A 19,524-nucleotide genomic window follows, 5' to 3' on the forward strand; every position below is an offset into this window, starting at 1 on the left:
CTTCTTTTATTCATTCATAGTTTCATCTTTTATTACAGCTTCCCCTTCACTATGTGATGCCAATAATAAACACTAAGTTTGATGGATTGTTTAGACAGATTAGAGAAGAATTACTCCAATTTACAAATTCCACTACAACATTATTATCTAAATTAACTTTGTGAAAAACACTAGCTAGCATGTGCATGTTCTATTTCAGATTTATTGACCAGAAATGTCTCAGATTTGGGCTTGTTCATCAAGAGTAAACAGCAGCTGTCAGACAACCAGAGACAGATATCTGATGCCATTGCTGCTGCAAGTATTGTGACAAATGGCACTGGGGTCGAAAGCACATCACTAGGCATCTTTGGAGTTGGCATTCTACAACTTAATGACTTTCTTGTGAATTGTCAAGGAGAACATTGCTCTTATGATGAGATCCTCAGCATCATCCAGGTCTGTGTCAATTATGTGTGTCTGTACATGCAAAGTTCTAACTACTCTATGTTCTGTAAAGCATTATTATTTATTTTTTGTCAAAGTTGTCATTCTGGACATAAATATAGGCATTTATAAATAGCAAATACAGGTGTTTTTTTTTTTTTTTTTTGGTTTTTGGGTCATACCCAGCAGTGTTCAGGGGTTATTCCTGGCTCCAGGCTCAGAAATTGCTCCTGGCATGCACGGGGGACCATATGGGACGCTGGGATTTGAACCGATGACCTCCTGCATGAAAGGCAAACGCCTTACCTCCATGCTATCTCTCCGGCCCCTGTTTTTTTTTTTTATTTTTTTATTTAATGTACATTTAACATGAACCAAACCTCCCCTGATTTAGTAATAATTATAAGGCATCAAGATTTCTTGTTACTGCACATTCAATAGAAGTCTAACTTTCTAGCCTTCCCCCCCTTTTTGGTCTACAACATGGGAATAGAGAGTGTAAAAATGATTTAAGTTTTTGCTTCAAAGCAACTTACATTCTATTAGGTGAGGCAGACAGTAGACCCTCCACCAAAAGATTAGAATTTCTGCTTATAGCAGGCTCTGAAAACAAAATGGATCTTAGTAAGGAAATGAAATAATGCAGGAAGGCTACGGGGAATACATTCAGCCCTTGAGAGGAGGAGCACTGATGAAGCCCTAAATGAATAAGCGAGGTGAACGAAGGTCTGAGGAAAGAGCCCTCCTGACAGGGAGCTCCAAGTTCAAGGATGAAGGCAGAAGCAAGCTCCAGTTTTTGATGAGCAAAGAAACCTCATAAGCCAGAGAACGATAATAGGCACAATTTCAAACCAATATTTAAAGGCGTTTAGGCATTTTAGGTCATAAAATGTTTGACATTTGTCCATGGGAAATAGGAATATATTGGAAATTTGTGAAGAAAGGTGTAACAGGATTTGATATCTGTTTTAAGAGTTCCTTTGACCACATTAGAGAGTTAAGAGTGGGGCCTGGGCCCGGAGAAATAGCACAGTGGCATTTGCCTTGCAAGCAGCCAATCCAGGACCAAAGGTGGTTGGTTCGAATCCCGGTGTCCCATATGGTCCCCCGTGCCTGCCAGGAGCTATTTCTGAGCAGACAGCCAGGAGTAACCCCTGAGCACCTCCGGGTGTGGCCCAAAAACAAAAAACAAACAAACAAAAAAGAGTGGGGCCTGATAGCAGCCCAGGGGGTGAGGGAGGAGGATATGGGAGGTAGGACGGGAACGGAGGTGGAGGGAGAACAATTCGGTGATGGGAACTCCCCTGTTTTTATGTTAATATGTACCTAAAATATTATCATCAATGATATGTAAGCCATTATGATTAAAATAAATATTATATTAAAAAAAAAAGAGTGGGGCCTGAGAGATAGCACAGCGGTAAGGCATTTGCCTTGCATGCAGCCGGCCCAGGACAGGCTTGGGTTTGATTCCTGGAATTCTTTCTATATGGTATCCCGAGCCTGCCAGGTGCGATTTCTGAGCACAGAGCCAGGAGTAACCCCTAACCCCTGAGCGCCACCAAGTGTTGTCAAAAAGGGGGGGGGGGGCGGAGAGAAAGCATGGAGGTAAGGTGTTTGCCTTGCATGCAGAAGGACAGTGGTTCGAATCCCAGCATTCCATATGGTCCCCTGAGCCTGCCAGGAGCGATTTCTGAGAATAGAGTCAGGAGTTACCCCTGAGCGCTTCTGGGTGTGACCCAAAAACAGAGAGAGAGAGAGAGAAAGAGAGAGAGAGGGAGAGAGAGAGAGAGAGAGAGAGAGAGAGAGAGAGAGAGAGAGAGAGAGAGAGAGAGGGGAGAGGGGAGAGGGGAGAGAGAAGAGAGGGGGAGTGAGAGGGGAGAGAGAGAGAAGAGATGAGAGGGGAGAGAGAGAGGGGAGAGAGAGGGAAGAGAGAGGGAGAGAGAGAGAGAGAGAGAGAGAGAGAGAGAGAGAGAGAGAGAGCTGCAGGAGGGGACTCCCAAAGAGAGACTGAGAAGGAAGCTTTCATAGTAACCCAGACAAGAAAGGAATGATGCTGGAAGGAGAAGTGGGAGGTATAGCAGGACTGGCATAAAGAGATAAAGGGAAGATCATTGATTGTGACTGTGTCACATGCAACAGATTAGCCTAGACTTTAATCTCCCTTGTAAACTGATGGTGAATCTATGGATTAGCAGTTCAGCAATTGGATTTAATCCAATGGAAATACTACAAATGTAAGATTATTATCTTGATCTGATTGAGTGCTCAATAGTCCCTGTGCTGAGTGTTCTGTGTAGATGATTTCATCTGTCCTGCCAACTTTGTGGGAGTTCCTTTAATTATTCCTATTTTCACCCAGATAAATTGTTTATTTTTCAATAAATCAGCCTTATTATTTCCCCTTGCTCTCTATTTTCTCTTAAATAAACATGCTGTGTATAATAAACTCACTTAAAATAAATGTTTTTTCTTTTGGCTAAAAAAAACTACATCTTACCACTACATAACTAAATTAGTTCAAATATTTGATTTAGATGTTTCCTGATGTAAAACAACAGCTAGAAAAATGATGTGCTTAGTTTCCTCCCCAATTAGTTTCCTTGATCTAAATAACATTCTTTTTTGTATCTTTTACAGAAGTTTGAGCCAAGTGTTAGCATGTGTCAACAGGGCCTAATGTCCTTTGAAGGATTTGCAAGGTATTCTTTAAAATAGTTCTTCTCTATCACATAGAGCTTAGGTTTTTCCCATGAAACCTTAAGAAAAATTGTTTCATCTAGGTTTCTGATGGATAAAGATAATTTTGCCTCAAAAAATGATGAGTCACAGGAGAACATGAAAGAATTACAGCTACCCCTCTCCTATTATTACATTGAATCTTCACACAATACCTACCTCACAGGCCATCAGCTGAAAGGAGAATCATCAGTAGAACTCTACAGCCAGGTACTAAGATTCCCACTGTGGTTTTCATTAATATTTCATGTACATAACCCCAAAGTCCTGCGAATCTGACCAAGGTTCCTTTGAAGAATTTGTAAACTATTCTCTGTGAAAGAGGAGGAATGGTGTGTGTGGGGAGATAGCCTATTAGTATAGTTGTTTTCTTTATTTCTTTTGTTTTCTTTAATTCTCACTTATCTATATTTAACCTTTATTTTAGTAAGGGGAAGTACTAATTTTAGACTCATAATTTTAAGATCCTAGTGAGTTTGACCTACTCCAACTAAAATTAGATTTTTCCCACGAGAAAAATTATCTAATCAGTTTCCTCAATGCTAAATAAATCAATACATTGTAGTGGGAAAGCATAGTAGAAAATTTGTCTTACTACAAAGTTATTCCCAAAATACCATTTGTTTTGTTTTGCTTCTATTAACCAGTCAGTTCATCTTTATAGTAACTGACCTTTAAAAATTATATGGATTATAAGTACTGTTCTTATACACTCTAATTCATGAGAATGTCTTTGAAACTAGTACGTTATCTAGACTAAAAAAAGCACATCCTTTTGACCTAACGATCCAGCTCTCAGTCAGTTGCCTCTCCCTTAAATTTTCCACAAATTCCTGGTATATGCTGCCCTATAGGAAGATATCAGTGCATATGCAAACCCAGAAAATATGATATTCCCTTTCCTTTGAATTTATCCAGATCTTCCTCAAATTATGGGCAAAATTTCTCTCCCAAAGCTTAGCTAGTATACACGCATGCACAGGCACGCGCGCGCGCGCACACACACACACACACACACACACACACACACACACACACACACACACACACGTTAAATTCTTAAACTGAAGGAATGAATTGTATACTTAGAGTAGTTGTTTTAGAAACAGGAGACTGTCCAGGGGCCTTAGCCCCTGATACTGATTCTTCTGATTCAGTATAACAGGATCATAATTATCCCCTCTCAATGAAATCTCCCTCCTTTATAGAGTCCATTTACACAGAGAACTCCACCGTAAAGGAAGTTTGAGATTCATTGTTTTTTCTGGACTCAGGATGCCTTATTTGTGCATCAGGGTGTAGTGGTGCTGGGTGTGGTGGGAAGCTTGGTGACCACATAGCAGCATATCCAGGGACCCCAAGTCAGCTGGAAGCAAGGCACTGTAGCATCCCTGCCAGGTCTCATGGAGGAGCCTGGCGCCATCCTCCATCCTGACAGTCACAGTGTCAGCTCTGCTTGTGGGACTGGGAAGCTTTCTGCCCGTAGATCTCAACAGTGAGATTCATTGTTCTTGGAGGAAGAAATTAAGTGTGTGTTTGTGTCTATCTATCTGTGTTTCTCCAGTGAAAATGAATAGGAACTAATGGACCTTGATTAACTCCTACTTAACTTCCCTTTTTTCACTTCAGTGTTGTTTTGTTGTTGTTTTGGTTTGGTTTGGTTTGGTTTTTTTAATTAATATCTTTATTTAAGCACCAGGATTACAAACATGTTTATCGATGGGTTTCAGTTACAAAAAAGAACACACACCACTTCACCAGTGCATCATTCCCACCACCAATGCTCCCCTTCTCCCTCCTCCCCCAACTCCTGCCTGTATTCAAGACAGGAATTCTATTTCTCTCGCTCACTACCTTTGTCATGATAGTTGTCAGTGTGGTTATTTCTCTAACTGAACTCACAAAACAAAACATAGCTCTAAAAGGAGAAATGTTTTGTTTTCTTTTGTTTTGTTTTTAGTTCATAATAGTACATTTTGGGTAGGAAAGATAATAGGATGAATAAGGCACTTGGCTTACACAAAGCCAACCCCAGTTGGTTTTCCTGCACTCTATATGGTCTCCCTATATGAGCTCCACTAGGAGCAATTTCTGAGAATAGAGAATAGAGACAGAAGTAACCCCTGAGCACAGTAGAGTATGGCAAAAACAAAACAAAATTTTAAAAAACACCCTAAATAGAGTTTGTCACAGTTTTTGACTAAATCCCAAAGAGTCCTCCACCCCACAACAGTACTCAGAGGCTGGTCAACCTTAGGGTAGTGATACTGTTCACTTTATTTCTTATCTCTGTTCTCCCTCAGCCCTCCTTAGAGTACTCTATGAAGAATACAGAAAGTAAGAAAAAGCCCTGTTTTTACCTGTAATTTTATCTCCATTTTCTCATATATGTGTTGGATTTATCCATTGATCATACAGGTCCTCCTGCAAGGCTGTAGAAGCATAGAATTGGACTGCTGGGATGGAGATGACGGGATGCCTATTATTTATCATGGACACACACTAACCACAAAAATTCCCTTCAAGGTAAGCAAGCTTCAGGGTTATCTTTAAATCAAAGCCACTATTTTCATTTGCATGTAAATCAGTGATTTGACCAAATTATACTTTCTTTTTTTTTTTAATTTATTTAAACACCTTAATTACATACATGATTGTGTTTGGGTTTCAGTCATGTAAAGAACACCACCCATCACCAGTGCAACATTCCCATCACCAATGTCCCAAGTCTCCCTTCGCCCCACCCAAATTATACTTTCAATTCTAAATTTTGATCCTGAATCTAAAGACTTTCTGAAATTGTCATGTAGTATAGGATGTGCATGAATATTCTGAGAATTGATCTACAGCTTTCAATATAGTCTCACTGAGTCTAAATTGGTTTAGCTCAGTTATCACATAATATTGTTGCAATTCTTACATCAGAAGTAATCTATAAAACATTTAGGTTAGTCCCTTGCTATAGGAAATAAAGGTCATTGACATGGGTATTCTGCTGATGGCAGGTATTAAAAGATGAGTTAATAATTAAAATTACAGACACCAGAGAAATAGTACAGTAGGTAAAATGCTTGTTTTGTATTAGACACTAAAGTCCCCCAATCCTACCAGGAGTGATCTCTAAGATTATAAACTATTTGAAAACAAGGACATAATCTTATTTTATTCAGGTTTTTTTTTTTTTTTGATGGGTGGCACACCTGGTGAATCTGGGCTTGATCCTGTCTCTGTGCTTAGGAATTACTCCTGGCAATATGAGGAAAACTATATGGAATGCTGGCGGATAAATCTGGTAGGCTAAATGCCAGGAAGTGCCCTACGCACTGTGCTATCACTCTAGATTCTGATGCAGTATTCTTTTGTATGTGTGTGTTTGCTTGTGTGTGTGTTTTAATTGTATCTTTATTTAAGCACCATGATTACAAACATGTTTGTAGTTGGGTTATAAAGAAAAAAAAGGGGGAGAGAAATCACTCCTGGAGGACTCAGGGGACGATATGCTAGGGGTTGGTCAGCCACATTCAAGCCAAACTCCAGACCCCTCTGTATAATTTTTCTATATACAACTACAAAAGTATCTTTTATATCTACTTTACTCCAGATAAAAGAAGACAGTTAGCTCTTTCTCCATTTGGCTATCTATGAGTATATACATTTATATAAATAAGTCTGATAATGGCTATTTTTTGTAATAAATGAAACTCAAAATGAAAAGCTTTGGCTTTATGAAATGAAACGTATCTTTCTGCTTAATTTGAAGATATATTTAAGAGACTAAAAAATGCCTTTAACCATAGTCCTATGTGGAATATTTAGATGCTTTCTTTGCTTAAGTACCTTGTCTTCTGTCAGAGCTGTTTTGATTCTCACAGGAAGTGGTTGAAGCTATTGATCGAAGTGCCTTCATCAACTCTGACTTGCCGATCATCATATCAATTGAGAACCACTGTTCATTGCCTCAGCAACGAAAAATGGCAGAAATTTTTAAGGTAAGCATTTAGCAAAGAATAGGGTAGTATCTTTGCTTTTGTCTTACAACAGCTTTTGATTTTGATTTCTACAATTGGGCTTCCACTGTGAAGTAACTATAATTAGGGTCCCTCAGACCTGAGACATGGAAGTACTCTGAGGGCTTGTGCTTACTCTCAACTGGTCTTTTCAGCTGAAATGATATTAGCATTATTCTGTGTTTTCCTAAAACTTTCCAGGAAGCTTTAGGAGAAAAGGCATGATAAACTCTCCACTACTCTGTTACTTCAATTCTGATACCAATAAATTATATCTCAATTACATGTGAAAATGCCAAAGTACTTCAAAGTAAATAAGTGACATTTTCTCAGACAGCCAGGAGTAACCCCTGAGCACCGCCGGGTGTGGCCCAAAAAACCGAAAAAAAAAAAAAAGTGACATTTTCTGATCCACAAGTTGGCAAAGAGCTCAGACTGAAAGCAAAGTTGCTGTGAGAAATTTCTGTATGCCCCATATACAAAAGAATTAGAATTCAGACATAGTTAATAACAACTAGACAAAGAAGTACATTGTTCCATTTACTTCTTTCTTCCTCAATGATGGGAATGTTTATAGAAATGTGGCTGTTCTTGGGAGGGAGAAGCACAGCTGGAAGAAATACCCCAAAATACTATCCCACAAAATGATTCACTTCTTAATTTTTATTTTTTATCAGTATTGGAATGAGTCTCTAAGCACATTTGAGCTTATAAACTATCAGTAAAATATTAAGTATGTAATTCTATTGTGCATTTCTTCACTTATGTATGAACATCTTATACATATAACATAATAACATATGTGATACTTAGTTATAAACTGAAAAATAGGTGAAAGGGAATAAATGAATGAGGTAACAAATAAAAATATTTTATTTAAAAAAGAAGGGGGCCGGAGAGATAGCATGGAGGTAAGGCATTTGTCTTGCATACAGAAGGACAGTGGTTCAAATCCTGGCATCCCAAATGGTCCCCTGAGCCTGCCAGGAGCAATTTCTGAGTGTAGAGCCAGGAGTAACCCCTGAGCACCGCAGGATATGACCCCCCCAAAAAATAATATTTTACTTACTTAAAAACTATGTTTACAAGTTATTTCTAGTTGAGCTAAAGACATATAATGTCTTTGGAGGGCACTTTATTTTGTTTGTTTTTAAGCACCATGTTATAAAATCATTCATGATTGAGTTTCAGTCATACAATGTACATCAATCTTCACCAGTCCACTTTTCCTACCACCAGTGTCCCAAGATAACCTCCCACCTGCCCCCACCTCCCTCCTGCCTCTGTGGCAAATATTTTACTTCTCTCTCTCCTTCTCTATCTCTCCCCTTTCTCTCTCTTCCTTTTTTTTCCTTTTTGACACTGTGGTTTGCAATATTGTTAATGATGGGGAATCATGCCTATCACCTTATCTCTTTTCAGCATCTAATTATTGTAGAGTGATTTGTTCCAACTCTCGTGATCATAGTAGACCCTTTTCTACCCTAACTGCACTCCATACTCTTTGTGGCAGGCTTCTTGCCATGGACTGATCCCCCTGACCTTTATTTTCTCTGGATATTATTACCATAACATCTCTTTCTTAAATATGTTCCACAAATGAGTGAGATCACTTTATGTCTATCCCTCTCCCTCTGACTCATTTCACTCAGCATAATATTCCCCATATCTATCCACGTATAAGAAAATTTCATGACTTTATATTTTTTCTAACAGCTGCATATTATTCCATTGTGTAGATATACCACAGTTTCTTTAGCCACTCATCTGTTCTCAGGCACTTGGATTGTTTCCAGACTCAGGCTAGTGTTAATAGTTCTGCAATGAATATAAGAATGCAGAGGGCTTTTCTGCATGGTATTTTGTTGTTGTTGTTCCTCCTAGAAATGGGTTTTTGTTCATTGAAGTGGTATTGTTGGATCATATAAAAGCTCAATTTCTAGTTTGTTGAGGAATATCCATATTGTTTTCCAGAAAGGCTGGACCAGTCTATTCACCAGCAGTGAATGAGAGTCTCTTTCTCCCTGTATCCATGCCAACACTGGTAATTCTTGTTCTTTGTGATGTGTGCCAGTCTCTGTGGTGTGAGGTGATATCTCATTGTTTTATCCCTGATGATTAGTGATTTGGAATATTTTTATGTGCCTTTGGCCATCTGTACTTTTTCTTTGAGAAAAATATCTGCTCATTTCTTCTCCCCATTTTCAGGTAGTGTTAGATGTGTGGTTTTGGTTTTTGGTTTCTGGCTGAGTTCTACCAGTGCCATGTATATCTTGGATATTATCCCCTTACCATATGATATTAATCCCTTACCAGGTGAATGAATAGCTTCTCTCATTCTGTGGTAGTCTTGTTATCTTACTCAACATTTCCTTTGAGGTGCAGAAGCTTCCCAGTTTAATGAAATCTGGTTTATCTCTGCTTCTAGTTCCTTGGCCAGTGCTCTTTCTTCCATAAAGATGTCATTAGCTTGACGTCATGGAATGTTCTCCATATATTTTTTCTCTATGTGTCATATGGTTGTAGGTATGATATCAGTCGTTTAATCCATTTTTATTTCACCTTTGTGCACAGCATTAAGTAGGTCTGAGTTCAGTTATTAGCAAGTTAGTTGAACAGTTTTCTCAACACTACTTGTTGAAGAGACAGTTTTCTCAACACTACTTGTTGAAGAGACTTTCCTTGCTCCACTTTGTATTTCTTGCCCCTTCATCAAAGATTAACTGATCATATACCTGAGGGTCAGTATCAGAATATTCAAGTTTATTTCATTGATCTGAGGGTCTGTCTTTATTCCAATACCATGCTGTTTTAGGGGGTTTGGGGTTTATTTGTTTCTGTCACACCCAGCAGTGCTCAGGGGTTACTCCTGGCTCTATGCTCAGAAATCACTCCTGGCAGGCTCGGGGGCTATATGGGATGCCGGGATTCAAACCACAGTCCTTCTGCATGCAAGGCACCATGCTGTTTTAATGATTGTTGCTTTATAGTACAATTTAAAATTGGGGAAAGTGGGGTCAGAGATATAGCACAGTGGGTAGGACATTTACCTTGCACACGACTGATTTGTGTTTGGTCCCCAGCATCCCATATGGTCCCCCAAGCCTGCCAAGAATGATTTCTGAGTGTAGAGCCAGGAGTAACCCTTGAGCGCTGCCAGGTGTGACCCAAAAACCAAAAAAAAAAAAAAAAGATAAGTTGACTCTAAGATACTTTATTTTCTTTTGGGTCACACCCGGCGGTGCTCAAGGGTTACTCCTGGCTGTCTGCTCAGAAATAGCTCCTGGCAGGCACGGGGGACCATGTGGGACACCGGGATTCAAACCAACCACCTTTGGTCCGGATCGGCTGCTTACAAGGCAAACGCCGCTGTGCTATCTCTCTGGGCCCAGATACTTTATTTTCTAAGCACAATTGTGAATGGGTTTTTTGTTTGTTTGTTTGTTTGTTTGTTTGTTGGTATCGGAGTGATGTTAGCTTTATAGCAACTATTTGGTAGTGTTTCTGTTTCTTCATTTTTCTGGAAGAGCCTGGAAAGGATTGGTAGTAGGTTCTCCAAAGGTTTGAAATAACTCACTAGTGAATTCATCTGTGCCTTGGCTTTTGTTTTAGGGAAAACTTTTGGTTACTATTTCAATTTCTTCCATCTTGATAGGTCTGTTTAAATATTTCAGATCATTTTGGCTCAACCTTAAGAGGAAATACAACTCCAAAAATTTATTCATTTCTTCCAACTAGGGAGGTTCCATTTTAAATCTGCACAGTAATGCTTATAATAAACCTCTGTTTCTGTTTTTTTAAACTCTCTGTCCTTCCAAAAACCTTTCCATCAATAACTCACCAAAAACATTTGATCCATAATTCAAAGGGCTGTTTTGTTTATGGGAGCCCCAGTTTCCATACCTACAGTTTTCTGGGACAATGTATTGCCAAAAATGGTACCTAAAATGTCATATGCAAAATAGCCCTTTGGCTCTGTTTTCTCTAATTAAAAAAGTAAATAGGAAAGGAGCTTGCCATAATTACTACCCTCACTCATGTGGATTATTCCATAGATAGTTCACCAATCACATCCTAAAGATATGCATGTTTCATTTTGAAAACCAATGCTCAGAAAACCTTCACTGATGTACTGATGTCTTTTTTTTTTTTTTTTTTTTTTGGTTTTTCGACCACACCAGTTTGATGCTCCGGGGTTACTCCTGGCTAAGTGCTCATAAATTGCCCCTGGCTTGGAGACACCATATGGGACGCCAGGGGATCGAACATCGGTCCTTCCTTGGCTAGCGCTTGCAAGGCAGACACCTTATCTCTAGCGCCACCTCGCCGGCCCCTTCACTGATGTCTTTACTCTACTTTTATACTAAGTGGCTTCATAGTCTCTGTTACCTTCCATCTTTGCCTCATTATCTACTTTAAGTTGTCCCTACTTTTGACTTCTCACATATAAAATAGAGCTTACTTTAAAAAAAAAATGGTGACTAGCTGACTTAAATTTTCTTATTTCCATCTGGAGATCCAGTCTCCTCCTCCTGTCCTTCTAAACCCTCTACCTTACTTGAAGATGGGGGCCCAAGGTACAGAGGGCAAAACTTCTTTTCTCATTTCTCTCCCAAGGATTTTTACAATAATTCAACTGGGTTTTATATATCTAGATGAGTAATTCAAGTACAGATAAAAACACTGATTATCTATTTTTTTTCTTTATTCCTCTAGACGGTGTTTGGGGAGAAGTTGGTGGCTAAATTCTTGTTTGAGAGTGATTTCTCAGATGACCCAATGCTTCCCTCACCTGACCAACTTAGGAAGAAAGTGCTTCTTAAAAATAAGAAGCTTAAGGCCCATCAGACGCCCGTGGATATCTTAAAGCAAAAGGTACTTCTCCTTTAAGTAAAGAGGTCGTATGTATATATGCTGTGTGCTCAGTATATATACCACAAATTGTATTTCATGCTAACTTTTCAGGTGATCTGCTAGGTAATCAAATTTTGAAGATAGTTTCCTGGAATTAATATATTTGTTATTATCCACTCTCCTAAAATTTTGAAATTGATTTCCTATATAGAATTCACATTTGATTTGGAGTGATAGTACAGTGGGTAGGGCACTTGCTTTGGATGTGGTTAACCCCAATTCAACCCCTGTCATCCCATGTGGTCTGGTCCACTGAGCACTGCCGCAAGTAATCCCTGAGTGCAGAGCCAAAAGTAACCTGAGCTCATTGGGTATAGCCCCAAACCAACCAATCAACCAACCAACCAAACAAACAAACAAACAAAAAACCATCAGGAATTACCTCTTACTTAATTCTTCATCAGAGAATGCCTAACTGTGGTCACAAAATCTATGCCTCAGGGGTATCAATCTCACTGTTTTAAGGAGCCCCTTTAGGGAATAAACTTGACACAGATTTGAGACTCCTGAGGTTAGTAGAGGAAGCTCATGCTTTGCTGAGTGTGGAAGTTGCTAGAGTATATCACCATGATACAAGAACCCTAAGACACTCAAATAACTATCTCAGTCATAGAACCAGATCCTCAAGCACCAGGAACTCCCCCTGTGCAGGAAGAAATTCAACCCAAGAATTCCTGGGGGAGAAATTAGACCACACCACCAATTCTCTGCCAGGCTGTTCCTACTGATCTCACAGAACAACTGCTGCCAACTATTAGCTACCAATAACTGTTAGTCATATTTAGAAGAGCACTGCAGATCTTGAAACCACTGTGCACATAACATCAACAAAAACTCACTGCACAAACTTCAGGATTACCTGGAAGTTGAATGGGGATACCCCAACATAGATCTTTCAGAGTTGAAACTTAGTCCTAGCCTCTGACTTTGAATTGCTCTCCATTACCTCCTTGCCTCCAGGCTCCATTTCATTCTTGGCTGGGAGGTTGTTAGAAAATAAGGTGTTCAGCAGAATTCTAGTATGTTACAACGTGGACCTTTTGTCTAAGCCATTAAGAAAAAACTTCAAATCAAATGAGTCAAGTGTCTGGTTTGACCTTGTCAAGTAGTTAATTTGAAATAGTCATTAAATGTTCTTTGTTTCTTTTGTTGGTGATGCCAGGAATTGAATTTAGTGCCTCATAAATGCAAGGCAATCACTGGGTATCTATTGAGCTACCTCCATAACACCCAATATCCCATCTCCTAAGCATTCTAATTTCTAAAACTCATAAGTGGGACCTGAATTTAAAACTGAATAATAAATAATGTGATATAAGGAAAAAGGATTAGGTTTAGTCACTGACTCTTGTCACAAATGAGCCCTGGAACTATAAATACATCCATCTTTCTTTATTTTTTATCTGTAATAAATAAATGCTGAATAATTCACTTTACTTTTTTTCCTGACCCTTCCCTCTATTGTTACAGTCTGGAGTGGGGTGAGATGAGAGGTGTTTGCACACTTTGTTTGAGAAACACCATACATATATTATGGTGCCAGGGACCCTAACAGCATTGTCAGCAGGATCACATTCAACAATGAAGAGCAATACAAAGCATACTTATACCTGTAAGGAAAATGCTCTACCACTGAGCCACATATCAGGAACCCCTTACATAATCAACTTTAGAGGAGCCTTCAGAGACTCTGATCTGACATAATTTTCACCAAGATGATATACAGGACCCCTGTCAGAATTGCAAGTCACTCTGTCGATGTATTTTGCCTTTTTCGTGTGGTTGCCCAAGGGCTGAGGCCAATCCAAGGAATAATTGGCTCACTGTTGCAGGCGTGAGGTTCAGTGTTCAGGAAATGTAGTGCTTCGTGAAGGCCAAGACTATACTTAGCAGTGCCCAAGGGGCATACAAGTCAGAGGTTTAACTCAGGGGTTCCACATACTTCCACTGGATCCTGAAAGCATTTTATTATCCCACTTTCCCAGTTCTAAGTTTCATGTTTCTTGCCTTTCTAGAACATTCTTGCTTCTCTGAGAAGCATATTGGAATTTTTTGTCCTCTGCTGTTCTAACAAGAACCAAAGATTTCCCAAATTTACCCTGCTTTCTACTGACCAGGTTTTCTCTAAGTAAGAGTTTCTCAAGATTGTCATGAATGCTTTACTTTTGTGGTCATTAAACTTATTTTTCTGAAATACTCCTTAAAGAAATTTTAAAATATTGTGTTCCTCTTTTATATTGTGCTCTCTTTTTCCTTATTTTTTGGGGGGGTGGGGAAAAAGGTTGGACAAGGAAGATGGAAGGATGAATTGGGCACAACCAGTAGTGTTCAGGGGTTACACCTGGCTAGAGGCTCACTCCCAACAGTTTTCAGGGGACCATATAGTGCCATAATTAAATCGGGTTCTGCCCTATGCAAGGAAGGCAAGCTTTTTTTTTTTTTTTTTTTTTTCTGGTTTTTGGGTCACACCCAGCAGTGCTTAGGGATTACTCCTGGCTCTCCACTCAGAAATCACTCCTGGCAGGCTGGGGGTACCATATGGAATGCTGGGATTCCAACCACCGTCCTTCTGCATGCGAGGCAAACGCCTAACCTCCATGCTATCTCTCTGGCCTGAAGGCAAGCATTTTAACTCCTATGCTATCTCTCTAGCTCCTCTTAAGGTGATCTTAAACTTTTTATCATATTTAAATACTTACAATGGATCATTTTTGAACATGTTTGTTGTATATAATATATAGCATGTTATTTACTAATAATATATAAATAATATATAAAATATAATAAGTATAAATAATATATTTAACATTTAAATTTTAATATTTAAATTTAATTATCTTATATATAATAATATATTTAAATAAACAAAATAATATAATTATTTACTAATGAAATATCCTATTGGCAAATCAATTAGCCCAGTCAGTCAGAGTGACTTCAATCAGAAAAGGCCTAATCTTTTTTTTGGGGGGGGTCACACCTGGCAGCACTCAGGGGTTACTTCTGGCAGGCTCGGGGGACCATTTGGGATGCCGGGATTCAAACCACTGTCCTTCTGCATGCAAGGCAAATGCCTTACATCCATGCTATCTCTCTGGCCCCAAAAGGCCTAACCCTTTTTTTGCATTTTATTTTACTTAAACACCATGGTTACAAGGTTGTTCAAACTACATTTTTCTTTCTCCACAGATAAAGTTGTTCATGTTTGAGTTACCGCCATCCAACCTTCACCAATATATATTTCCCACCAGTGTCAACAGTTTCTCTCTAACCCTCTTTGATGCCCTCTTCCCTCCCTGCCTGCCTCTGCAGAAAGTATTTTACTTCTCTAACTCTTTCTCTTCACCTCTCTCTTATTTTTTAACATTATGGTTTGCACTACTGTGAATAAAGGGGTGCCACACATGTCCTTTTATAGTAAACCCTTCTCTATGCTAACTGCATTTTCGGCTACTTGTGGCAAGCAGTCTATCATGGACTAGCCCTCCTAATCCTCATAATACCATAATACTCTCCATGTCCATTCATGTATAAGCAAATTTCATGACTTTCTTTTTCTTTTTTTTTTTTTTGTTTTTTGTTTTTTGTTTTTTGTTTTTGGGTCACATGCAGCAGCGCTCAGGGGTTACACCTGGCTCTATGCTCAGAAATCGCTCCTGGCAGGCTCAGGGGACCATATGGAATGCCGGGATTCGAACCACCATCCTTCTGCATGCAAGGCAAACACCCTGCTTCCATGCTATCTCTCTGGCCCTGACTTTCTTTTTCTTTTTTTTTTTTTTTTTTGTTTTTTGTTTTTGGGCCACACCCATCGGTGCTCAGGGGTTACACCTGGCTGTCTGCTCAGAAATAGCTCCTGACAGGCACGGGGGACCATATGGGACACCGGGATTCGAACCAACTACCTTTGGTTCTGGACCGGCTGCTTGCAAGGCAAAAGCCGCTGTGCTATCTCTTCGGGCCCGACTTTATTTTTCTTAATGGCTTCTTACTATTTTGTTGTTGTTGTTGTTGTTTTGGGCACACCTGTTTGATGCTCAGGGGTTACTCCTGGCTAAGCGCTCAGAAATTGCCCCTGGCTTGGGGGGACTATATGGGACGCTGGGGGATCGAACCGCGGTCCGCGGTACTTCCTTGGCTAGCACTTACAAGGCAGACACCTTACCTCTAGTGCCACCTCTCCGGCCCCTTCTTAGTATTTTCTTGTGTAGATATATCACAGTTAGTTTAGCCACTAATCTGTTGATGGACAGCTGGGTTGCTTCCAGATTCTGGCTATTGTAAATGGTGCTGTGATAAACATAGGGTATTTTTGTATTGTGTTCCTTTTGTTAGTGTTGTTACTAGGAATATCCATAGGAGTGGTATAGCTGGATCATAAGGAAGCTCAATTTCTAGTTTGTTGAGGAATATCCATACTGTTTTCCAGAAAGGCTGGACTGGACAGCATTCCCATCAGCAGACGATAAGAATCCCTTTCTCCTTAAATCTATACCAGCATTGGTGGTTCTTGTTCTTTGTGATGTGTGCCAGTCTCTGTAGTGTGAGATGATACCTCTTTGTTGTTTAGATTTACATCTCCATAATGATTAGTGATGTGGAGCATTTTTGTGTGTGTGTGCCTTGTGGTCATCTGTATTTCTTTTTTTTAGGAAATATCTGTTCATTTCTTCTCCCCATTTTTGGATGAGGTTAGATGTTTTTCTTAAGTTCTGCCAGTACCTTATATATCTTAGATATTAGCCCTTTAACAGAAGGGTATTTGTTAAATAGTTTCTCCCATTCTAAGAGTAGCCCTTGTATCTTGTTAGTTTAATATAGTCCTATTTGTTTATATCTACTTCCACATGCTTGGGCAGTGGTAGTTCCTCCTTGCAGATGCCTTTTGTCTCAGTGTCATGGAATGTTTTGCCTATGTTTTCCTCTATGTATCTTATGGTTTTAGGCCTAATATTAAAGTATTTTGTTTTGAAATTTTGATCTGACCTTTGTGCAGAGTGTTAAAAGAGAGATCTGAGTTCACTTTTCTGCATGTTAATTAATTGACCAGTTTTCTCAACACCACTTGTTGAAAAGACATTCCTTGCTCCACTTTATATATCTTTCCCCTTTATCAAATAATAACTGATCATATACCTGAGGGTATAATTGTATACCACGTTATATACATGGGGGTCAAATTCAGAATACTCAAGTGTATTCCATTGATCTGACATGCTGTTTTAATCGTTATTGCTTTATAGTACAATTTAAAGTTGAGGAAAGTGGTGCTTCCCATCTTTTTTCCCCCCAAGGATTTATTTAGCTATTCATGAGTATTTATTGTTCCAAATGAATTTCAGGAATGTTTGATCTACATTTTTGAAAAATGCCCTGAATATCCATAGAGGGATTGCATTAAATCCATACAATGCTTTGTGAAGTATTGCCCCCCTTTTTTTTTGGGGGGGGGGTACACCTGGCAGTGCTCTGGGTTACTCCTGGCTATGTACTCAGAAATTGCTCCTGGTAGGCACGAGGAACCATATAGATGCCAGGATTTGAACTACCATTAGTCCTGGATCGGCTGCTTACAAGGCAAATGCCCTACCACTCTTCTATCTCTTTGGCCCATTATTGCCCTTTTAATGATGTTAATCCTTCCATGAGCAGGATATGTTTCTATTTTCTTGTATCCTCTTTTACTTCTTGAAGCAGTGCTTTGTAGTTTTCTTTGTATAGGTCTTTTACCTGATTAGTTAAGTTTACTCCAAGCTATTATTAATTATTAATCGTCTGAGGCACAATTTTGAATGGGATTGGTTTTTTGTAATGTCTCTTTCATTATTTGTACATAAAAGCACCATGGATGTTTTAGTCTTAACTTTGTAGCATATTACTTTACCATACAAATGTATTGATTCTAGAAGCTTTATGGTAGAGTCTTCAGGATAATCTAGATACAGTATCATGTCATCGGCAGTGAAACTTGACTTCTATCCTATATGGATGCCCATAGCACTTCTATCCTATATGGATAGTCCATAGTACATAGCAGTTAGTACTTCTAGTACTATATTGTAAAGAAGTGGCAAGAGGGGACAACCATGTCTTGTGCCAGATCTTAGAGAAAAGGTTTTTAGTTTTTCCCCATTGAGTGTAATATTTTCCATGAGCTTGTGGTAAATTGGTCTTTATTATATTGAGAAAAATTCTCTGAATTCCCATCATGTTGAATTTTTATCATGAATAGATGTTGACCCTGTCAAATGCTTTCTCTGCATCTATTGATATGAACATATGCTTTTTATTTTTTCTTTTGTTGATATTGTGTATTATCTTGACTAACTTGTGTTTGTTAAAAGATCTTTGAATATCTGGAATGAATTCTACTTGGTCATGGTTCATGCTCTTCTTGATGAGCCACAAATCCTATTTGCTAGACTTTTGTTGAGGATCTTTGCATCTGTGTTTATCAAGGATATTGACACCTGTTGTTCTCTTCTTTTGTAGCATCTCTGTCAACTTTTGGTACCAGGTGATGTTAGCTTCATAGAAACTGTTTGGAAGTGTTTCTGTTTCCTCAGTTTCCTGTAAGAACTGAAAAGGATTGACAATAGGGTCTCTTGAAAGGCTTGAAAGAACTTACTAGTGAGTCCATTTGAGCCTGGGCTTTTATTTTTATTTTATTTTCATTTTGAAGACTTTTGATTACCATTTCAATTTCTCAAATAGTGATAGGTCTGTTCAGATATTCCACGTCATTCTTGGTTCTACATTGGAAGGAAATAGGAGTCTTAAGAACTTATCCATTTCTTTCAGGTTCTCTCATTTTGTGACATAACATCTCTCAAAATAATTTCTGCAGTATTTGTAGTAACTTCCTGCTTTTCATTTCTAATTTGGTTTATTAAATTTCTCTCTCCTTTCTTTTGTGAGTCCAACTAGTAGTTTATCAATCTTGTTAATTTTTTCTAAAAAACACTCTTGCTTTCACTGATCTTTTGGATTGTTTTGGGGGAGGAGTTTCCAGTTCATTCATTTCTGCTGTGAACTTGGTTCTTTTCTTTCATCTGTTTATTTTTAGTTCATTTTGTTCATTCGTCACCTTACAACATTTTTTTTGTTTGTTTTTTTCGGCCACACCAGTTTGATGCTCAGGGGTTACTCCTGGCTAAGTGCTCAGAAATTGCCCCTGGCTTTGGGGAACCATATGGGATGCCAGGGGATCAAACCGTGGTCCTTCCTTGGCTAGCGCTTGCAAGGCAGACACCTTACCTCTAGCCCCACCTCACCGGCCCCTACAACGTTTTTTTTAAGCCAGTCAAATTGACCTGTGTGTGTGGGGTTATATATCTACTTTTGTGATACTAACGTTAATAAGTTCTGATAAACCACTGCCATCGGATCAGCCATCTTACAACATTTTAAGCTATGCCATTAAGTTATTTATGTGGGC

At 38.9% G+C, this 19,524-nt stretch overlaps 1 protein-coding gene across 1 annotated transcript in view; it reads left to right on the top strand.

Annotated features, from left to right (window-relative positions):
• Positions 1-19,524, top strand: part of PLCE1 (phospholipase C epsilon 1) — a 353,407-nt gene that overhangs the window by 281,446 nt on the left and 52,437 nt on the right. The window contains exons 14-19 of the mRNA XM_049790786.1: positions 200-438; positions 3,067-3,128; positions 3,210-3,375; positions 5,584-5,691; positions 7,038-7,154; positions 11,889-12,047. Of these exons, the coding sequence (XP_049646743.1) occupies positions 200-438; positions 3,067-3,128; positions 3,210-3,375; positions 5,584-5,691; positions 7,038-7,154; positions 11,889-12,047 (851 nt within the window). The remainder of the gene's footprint in view (positions 1-199; positions 439-3,066; positions 3,129-3,209; positions 3,376-5,583; positions 5,692-7,037; positions 7,155-11,888; positions 12,048-19,524) is intronic.

The sequence above is a fragment of the Suncus etruscus genome, chromosome 17, assembly GCF_024139225.1.
Source record: "Suncus etruscus isolate mSunEtr1 chromosome 17, mSunEtr1.pri.cur, whole genome shotgun sequence".
NCBI classification, from domain to species: Eukaryota; Metazoa; Chordata; class Mammalia; order Eulipotyphla; family Soricidae; genus Suncus; species Suncus etruscus.